This window comes from Cervus canadensis, chromosome 3 (genome assembly GCF_019320065.1).
Source record: "Cervus canadensis isolate Bull #8, Minnesota chromosome 3, ASM1932006v1, whole genome shotgun sequence".
NCBI lineage: Eukaryota > Metazoa > Chordata > Mammalia > Artiodactyla > Cervidae > Cervus > Cervus canadensis.
Window position 1 is genome coordinate 62,023,489 of NC_057388.1, and position 8,957 is coordinate 62,032,445.

The window sequence follows — 8,957 nt, forward strand, 5'->3', positions numbered from 1 at the left end:
AATGGAAGAAAATAAAGAGGCTGGATCCTGATGCATCCACAGATTCACAAATAATTTCTTATTTGTTTCACTAAGATGTGTTTTCAATATTTTCCTTTCTAGGTTCAGCAATTACTTATAAAAAATTTTAGACATCTATATTGTTTTAATCACTTGTATGTTATATTTTATGTTAAAAATCAGTTGTAATAACTCAATCCAGAAGACTTAAAAAAAAAAACCCTTAGAATGTTTTGTCATAGGAAGTTATTTCAATTCTAATTTCTAAATATTTATTTGTGGCAGAGAAGTATGATAAGGTGAGAAACTTTCAACCATAAAAAATGCTGCATTACTAAGAAATTCTGTAGGGGGAATGGGATGAAAGTACAAGTTTCAAGAGAAAAGGAACATCCTAAAATTTCCAGTTGTTAAGGAAGAACAGGTTGCATTTTTTTTTTAATAGATGAGAGTATTAAATCACCACTGTTTGGATTTCAGATGATGTATTGTAAAGCACTGTGGTAGTTTTATTTTAAAATGTAAATATTTACCAAATGCCAGAAATCACATCCTTCACAAGTTTTAAAATTCATGTGAAAAATATTAGATGCCAACTTAAAAAGGTGCAAGATGAGATACATAATTTTAAAAATATGGGGTGGGGGCGGTATGCCAAGAGCAAAAGCTCTTTCAAACCCCAGCCTGATGGCTCTTCCTGGCCTTCGACTCCCACCCTCTCCTGGAGGGAAGGGCAGATGGAGCCAGCCATGGTTATTACCCATGGAGACGGCAGGGGCCAGCTCTATACCTCCCTCAAGACTTCAGAACAGGAAACAAGAACAGACCGCAGCCTGCTGGGATGAACCTCTCCTTAGTGCTGAATTAAACTGCCTTCAGGTTAGCAGGAAGGGCAGACACTGGCCTGGGTGAACATAAGGGACAGACCTGCAGGCATTGGTGGAGAGGGGCCCCAGGCCAGGGCGAGAGTCTCTGCAAATGAGGGTGGACCGGGCCCACCACCCTTGGCCCACAGCACCCCTTCCCCCGAGGGGAGGCTGCGTTTCTACAATAGCATGGTTTGTTTCTCAGATAGCACAGGCGTTTCTGAAGGGGAGACTGAAGCCCAGCCTCAGGTCGGGGCTGAGAGATTAGTTCCAGTCACCAGAGTCGGACTTTGGTTTCTGCTCTTTCTACCCTACTCCTTCACCCAACTCACCCCCCAGACTTCTCCTCCCGTTTCGTCCTGTACTAAGAGTATGTGCCATCCTGTCAGCATCTTCCTCCTCACCTGCCCCTCCCCCAGGCTCTGAATCTGTGGACCAGGATGAGAAGAGGCCCCTCAGGAAAGGAGGCAGCATATCCTTCTAAGAGCCCGAGGGGCAGGAGGATGGGGTCAGGGGTGGGGGGTAGGTGAGGCTTCTCTAGGTTCAGAGTCCCTGGGATGAAGCCTGTGGAATTCATCTCTTCAGCTGCTGTGCCTCCCTCCAACTGCAGGGGGCGCCACTGAACACAGAGGCAGATGGCTTGGAGGGGCCAGCCATCACCCTGCTGCTGGTGGGAAGACCCTTAGCTGTGAGTGGGGGCAGAGGAGCCCCTGGTCTGTCATGAAAGCCCTTCCTGGCTCTGGGCCTCAGTTCTTCGTCTTGTAACAGGGTGACAGTAAGGATCCAGCCAGAGGCTGGTGTGGGCAATGCCTGAAGATCTGTGACCTGCTCATCTCTGGGGGTTCCTGTGACTTCTCAGCTCATCTCCCTCTCGCACTGAGACTTGGGGCCCCGCCGGCCCTGGTTCCTGAGACCCCCCTTGTGCTTCCCTTCTCTTTGCCCCCACCAGGGCCTGCATGGCTGGAAGAACCCAGAGAAAGGTGCTGGAGGAAAATGGGGATGCTGTTCTGGTGGTCAAGTGATGGGCGAGATGGGGGCACTCAGAGGTCATACAGCGGCCGTCTGCTTGATGCTGTGGAAGCTGATCCGCGTGGGCGACGTGGGGATGGACATGGCCCGGGCCACGGGGGCTCGGAGGGAGTGATGGTCCTGCCAGCGGTGCCACCTTTTCCTCACAGCTGAGCGTACCTGCAGGGGAGGGGGGGGACGATCCTGAGGTCCCAGCCAGTCCTCTCCCCTGCCCCCTGCCTCTTGCTGGGCCCTCACGGGAGGCTGAGGTGACCCGCCTGACTGCCACCCTCACGCCCAGGGACGGGCTGGTTCCAAAAGCAGGGTCCTTTGCATGTCCTCTGCAGCCCTGATCTTCTCTATGCCCCTGCAAGATACGCCCTGCTTACCCCAGCATGCAGCGGAGATGGAGCACTACTCATTTTAAGACCTGACTGTCACTGGTGCCACTATTCTCATCTGCATTGCAATGAAAGAATTTTCTGCAAAATGGATCATGTCCCCCACATGCGGGCCTGTCACATGGCTAAACAGAATAAATGCTCCACAAGCATTCACTGTTGGCTTGCTTTAGTGGTTCCTTCTCTCTCTGCCCTCTAGCAGCCCATGCTGGTCTCCACTGTGGACTCTCCTACCTGGGGTCTGCTTTAACTGGCAGAGACCCCAGCATGCAGACCCCACTATCACCCTGTGCACGGGCAGGTAAAGGGGCCTCAGGATGTCACTGGCATTCCTCTGGGGTGTGTGGAAACTCTCGAGCCCTGGGAGGGTATCTGCTTTCTGCCCCAGCACCCACTATGGGTCCTCACTCACCAGAGGCCTGAGTGAGCCTCTCTCCTGCAAGTCTGCTCTGCTAGGATTCCGGGCTTTGTAAAGTTCACCAGGTTTCACTGGAGCCTGGCTCCCTGAAACCATCTGGAGGCCTGTTGTCCCTGAAGCAGTAGGGAGATGGGAAAGGATGCGCTGGTGTCTTTCTGCTCCCTGGTCCATAAAAGCCTGGATGCACAGCTCACACCTCACTCCTGGAAAGTGCTCTCCTGTCATCACCCATGTGCTGGCTTCCCTCTCCCATGAGCCTCTGTGGCCTGGGCTCCTGCCCACCCAGCTTTTCGGGTGCATTGTGGAGAGATGGTGTATTGTTTCCGCCTGCAGAGTTGACCTTCTAAACTGGTTGGAGTCCCTGAGACAGGTTCCTGTCTCCCCAAAGTTGAGTGGTTTCTCTGGCCCTCCCTTTTCCAGAGTCAGGGACTCCCCTCAAATTGCCCTGGAGGGAGGTCTGAGGACCTCAAAGCCCGGGCCTCCCTGGGACAGGCGTCGTACCTCTCCATTGAAGAAGCAGTAGAAGACGGACACAAAGAAACCCTGGGAAGGAAGAGGGAGAGGTCAGTGACCTGCTGGGGGAGCCGCTCTGCCTGGGGGGTGGGGGTTGGAGCAGGGATGGGTTGGCTGGGGGAACACTCTGACTTGGCACCCCAGAGGTTCAGAACTGGGTGGGCACCCCCATCAAGGAGCAGGTTTACCAGGGTTCACTGTGAGCCACAGGGTGCCATAAGTCCTTGGAGCAGGGGCTGGGGCCTGCAGCAGGCACAGGCAAGGGTGACCCTGGTCCAGGCGGGGGTGGGCCCAACTGACGCTGGGTGTGCACACACTTGTACTTCAGTGTGCATGAAGTGAACCCCGCGGGCGCCAGCCCCACTGAAGTGCTCTGTGAGGGCAGGGGTGCCTGAGCAATCCAGGGCAGCGAAGCTCACTGCAGCCCCATCCTGCCATGCGACCCACCTGGAATGACTGCAGGAAGGAGTTGAAATAGATGAACACAATCTGCGACAGCTCGTCCTCCCCAGGGTTGACGAAGAAGAGCATGTAGGTGATGCCCAGAAGGGGCAGGAGAACCAGGGTGGCCTTCACCGCCTTCCTGGGGGGGTGGAAAAGGTAACGAGACCCATCTGAGCCCACACTGCAGGTGGGTCCTCACTGGCTGGTGTTTCTTCTGGGAGCCTGAGCGAGGCCCCCAGGTGAAACTCAAAGGGTCCTGCCCAGAGGCCGGGGGATGGCCCAGATGGCCTCCTCATTCCTTCCCTGCTGAGGGTCGAGGCACCCATCACTTACCTGTACTGGATCGTCTCTGATGTGGTGGATGCTCGTAACTTTGTCATTAGAATCCTGACAATGTTGAACAGAAATACAAAGTTGATCTGGAGGGAGAAGGGCAGGGAGGGAAAAAGAAAGAGCCATGAGGTGGGGACGAGCTGAGAGACAGCCTTCTCCCCTGCAACCCCCTGAAAATCCATGTCCCATGCACACTCCCATTCCACCTGTTACCCCAGCACCTGCGTGGGGTCCCAAGGCCTCTGCTCCTTCCTCCTAAGGGCAGGTAGATACCTCAGTCCCCTCACCTGAGGGTTCCAAAGCCTGCTTCTCCACCCGCAGGCCCAAGGGAGGGAACACAGACTTGGAGGGAGTGTTCACTCCTTCCTAAGGCACAGCTCCTCAGAGTCCCCAAATCCGTGCCCTCCCCAGGGATACCAAAGAAACTGACGGCCCTGGTTGGCCCTCCTCCCACACTGCCCTGCTGCAGGGCTCCCACGTGTCAACTGAGGGGCTCCTGGAGGCCCCCTGGACAGAGGATGGCCCTGCCCTGGTGGCATGGACCCAGCCAGATGGAGCAATAAATGACTTAGTTGCTGGGAGGAGTGATTAATCTCTCACCATTCATTTTTAGAGGAAAACTCTAAAATATTCACAGACACCTCTGAGGCCATGGGGATGAACAGGCTCCTGGGCTGACTCCGAGGCTCCTAGAAGGGCCTCATTTATCTTCATTCTGAGCCTTCTCTCAGCATCGGAGCCTGCCACACCCAGCCTCTCCCCAGGACCTGCCCGTGTGGCCTCTGGAGGCAGCTTCAGGCTGTGTGTGGTCTCTGTAGGCGTGCAAGTGTTGGCTTGTCCGTGTGCCTGTGTGCTGCCCTCTCAATGTTCCATGTGGGTCTGTGCTCTGTGCTGGGACGTTTGCCTGGGAGCATGCTCATGTGTGAGTGTGTATCTGGGGACGCGGACATGCCTGTGTCTCTCTTCATCCATCTCCAAGTACAAGGAGACAAGAAAGTGAGCACTGTAGGCCTGACACCCTAGGAATCTCTCCCAGGAAAGAGGAAGATACATATTAGCCCAGGGGTGTCTGCTGGGTCATGCGTCTACACACGTCTGAGATGTGTGCACACACACACACACCCCTCCTGTCCCGGACCTGAGACTCTGTCATTTCTGAAGTCTCCTAAGTTCTGGACCCCAGACAGGGAGTCTGGGGACACAGACATCCCTGTGGCCTCTGGATCACCCCTAAGCTTGAGGATGCTCCAGGGGCCTGGGGTGGGGGGTCCCTCCTCAGTCACAGCCTGCTGCTCTTGAACCACAGTGGCACAGCCTGGTGAACCCAGGGTGAGGGGTGGTGGAAGCGTTCAGCCAGGGATGCCATGACCTAATGTACCTTGCTTCCTCTTAAGGCTCATCTAATCTCTAGCTCCTGGGTTTCTGGTATATTCTCCTGGATCATGAGGTCACTTGGACACATAGGTAGATCCTAATTTTCTCATACAAGTGATACAAAACACTTGACCTTTTCTGATTCTTCCTAACTTCTCTGAGAATAGAGGTTATTGGAATCAAAATATATTCTCATTTCTTCCATATTTCCCTGCATTTTAAACCTTATTCAATAATCATCCATAAACCCTCTAACCAATTCAATTACCCACTTGCTTTTATCCATCATTCCTTTAATCCATCCATCCAAATATTACTCGACCATCGTTTTATTAACTTCTCTAGCCACCTACCCACTTATTTAATGTGTGACATTCATCTACCCATCCATCCAACCATCCATCCATCCATCTAAATATCTGTTCAACATTCTATTCATCAATTTATCTACCCTCTCACTCACTTAACAGATAACATACACAGATTCACTAACCACCTACCCACCCACCCATCCACCCAATATAAGCAGTTGCTGAGCACCTTTGAGTTACGGGGCCCCTTCTGTGAGGCAAGGGCAGGACAGGGGCTGGTGTGGAGGGTCTGGGAGACAAGGCCTTATCCCCTCTCCTCACACCAGGCAGGAGTTGGTGACACTGTCCCCACCCCATCTCAGCCTGGTCTGTGCAGCCCCAAAGTCACTCTTTCCTTTTGAGCTTGGCTCCCAGCCTCCCCATTTACAACATCTTCTCCACCTCATTTAACTGCAGGCACCTTCCTCCCTTCCCCAGAGAGGCACTGACACCACCCACCCACCCCCCACTTTCCAAACCTTCCCTGTCTGCGCATGTGCAGAGGCAGGCGGGGAGGGAGGAGGCCTGGCATCTCTTCCTTCTTGGTTTCAGACGTGATTCCTCCTGTCCTTTAAACCCAGGCCAGGAGGGGAAGCCCCAGCCCTTGAGGGTGTCCTCTGCATCCCTTCAGTTCTGGGTATTGGGGTGCTGCCATGACATCTCTGCTCCCTCTTCCCACCTCTCCCGGCCTCAGCTTCTTATCATGCACATTCACTGGCTCAAGCAACATAGCCAGCCTGCTAGTCTTGCCTGGATCTATAGCGTCTCAGAGGCCCCAGTCCTGAGTCCAACTATAGACAGGGCCCTATCTGGGCCATGGAGAAAGCCCAGATGACTCACATCCCTGACCACAAGGCCGCTGGACACACCACGGTTCTTCAACTAGAGTATGCACATCAAAGGTGCTTATTCCAAATACAGATCCTAGACCCACCTCAGAGATTCCCAGTGGCAGATGAGGGCCCTGGAATCTGCATTTGGAACAGGGAAGCTGAGATGCTGCTGAGGAAGACACCATCCATGGATCAAAGATCCAAGTCTTTCGCCAGACAGACCTCATGTGCCATCCACCGTTCACCTATAGCTGCAGGGGGCAGTTCCCAGGTTGGGGCTTTCTCTGATGCCAGGGGAGCTAGCTTGGTCAGAAAACAGAGAGGGGCCTGGAAACATGGGGATTCCAGGTCCCCAGGGCATCAGCCACTGATGGGACATGAAATGTGTGGGTAAGTAACCTGGCTTCCCAACCGAGGGTCAGTTCTGAGACTCTTCCACTTGTTGCCCTGAGGAAGCCTGCTCATCAGTTCACCTTCGCTGGCTTCCTTCCTTGTCTTCTACTTTCACTATCATTCTGCTTCCGAGGACCACCTCCCACATGAACACACATGGCTCTAACTTCAGCTATTCCAACTAGAATCTGCGTGGCCTTAGGCAAACTGCTTAGACAACCTTTCTGAGCTTCTGCTTCCTTGCTGGTCTAGCAAGGATTGCCACGGAGCCTGTCTGGGAAGGTCGGCTCACGTTCAAACACTCATGGAGAGCACTGAGCTTGTGCTCTTCCCACGCTGACAACAGTGACAACAGCCTCCTGCAAACCCAACCAAGCCAACTCACTTCCCAGAACCCAGAAACGAGCATGGGTCTCTCAGACAGTTGTGAGCAGGGGTGGCAGGGTCACCAAGCTCGCATCCAATGGAAAGGACAACAAGAGGTGGTGGGTGATCTGCCCCTTAGGTCTCAGCTCAGCTAGCTATTAGTGGTAATCTTGTATAGTCATTTCATCTCTCAGGTTCTTCATCTGTGAAACGGGAGCATTATCCATATCTCTAGGCTTCAAGGGTGTGAGGACTGGAAATGAAGATAGAGCTTCTAGAAGGGTTGAACTTAGAACCTGGAAGCCCTGTCCATGTACACAGCAGTGTGTGGGCTGGGTCCACAGGGAAAGACAAGGCCCTTGGTGAGGGTGGAACCAAAGAAGGGAGCATAGACAGGAGGCGGGAATCGGGTCCTGGCATCGGGCCTTCCTGGCCTCCCTGGTGGCTCAGAAGGTAAAGAATCTGCCTGCTAATGCAGGAGACCAGGGTTTGTTCCCCGGGTCAGGAAGATTCCCCTGGAGAAGGTGTAACAACCCACCCCAGTATTCTTGCCTGGAGAATTCCACGGGCAGAGGCGCCTGGCAGGCTACAGTCCATGGGGTGGCAAAGAGTCTGACACGACTGAGTGACTAACACACACACACACACACACACACACACACACTGGGCCTTCCAAGACTGTCCCCCTTCTCTGCATTTCCTCACTGCTCTCCAACATCTTTGCAGAGGGGGCTCGAACCCCACCCAGGTCAGTCTTCCTTGGCTGGTTCTCAGGCTCATCAGAAGCCTTCTCCCTCCAGAATGGGCTCTCAGCTGCTGGTGGGGAAGGGATGGGTCTCATGGGGTTTCCATTCACACGGTGGAGGGGGTGGGGATCAGTGACTCATTGCAGCTGGGAATCCAAGGACAATGATCCCCCCAACTGACTGCTGACAATGACTGGCTTCCATCTCTGAAATGAATGAAGCCCTGATGGTAGAGTTTCAGGCACTGGGTAAAAAACCTTCTTAGTCATATTTATCAAGGACACTCCAAAGAAGGGGTCAAATGAATCCTGGAGGAAGTTACAAAAGGGTGGAGAATAAGGAGATAAAAAGAGATAAACAGTCATTGTCTCTAAGGTAGACCATTAGGCACCTGCTGTGTGCAACAGGGGGATGATCATTCCCTCTCAAGCTTCCCACAGGAAGCGAGTGGCCCTTTAAAGAAGCTGGTACATACAGGAGCCTGAAATTACCAAGCCTGAAATAAGTCTTACGTAAATGCCAATTTCTTATGGTGCTTTTTTGTACATTTCTTTTTTTTTTAATGTATGATATATAATGGGTTCATTTTTTTGCAGAATGCAGCCTCTACTTAAACTCTACCTTAATTAAAGCTCGCTGTGGTTTAGAGACATGGCTGCAATTATATCTTAGATGTGAATACTTCTGGCAAAGGGTGGGGAGCTGGGTAAGGAACAATTGCTCATTATGCTTTGCTTCATTTGGTCCCACTGCTCCAGGCTGGGGGCGGTGGGCTGAACCTTGGAGGAGGTCTCTGCGGGTGGAGGGAGAGGTAGGTCTGGGCTGAACCAAATCCTGCAGACCCTTCTCTTGCCACCAGTTGCCCCCTCTCCCTCCGCCTGGCTGTCTCAACACTGAACCTGGCAAGGGGAT

The 8,957-nt window shown here is 53.0% G+C and overlaps 1 protein-coding gene across 1 annotated transcript; it reads right to left on the minus strand.

The window, feature by feature from the left end:
- Positions 1 to 512: 512 nt before the first annotated feature.
- LOC122437810 (corticotropin-releasing factor receptor 2-like) lies at positions 513 to 5,643 on the minus strand. The gene is made up of 5 exons (XM_043462335.1): positions 5,626 to 5,643; positions 3,984 to 4,069; positions 3,654 to 3,789; positions 3,195 to 3,236; positions 513 to 2,054 (listed from the first exon to the last, which is right to left on the minus strand). Exons 1-5 carry the CDS (start codon positions 5,641 to 5,643, stop codon positions 1,914 to 1,916), a joined length of 423 nt encoding a protein of 140 aa, XP_043318270.1. The 3' UTR covers positions 513 to 1,913.
- Between the last annotated feature and the right edge of the window lie 3,314 nt (positions 5,644 to 8,957).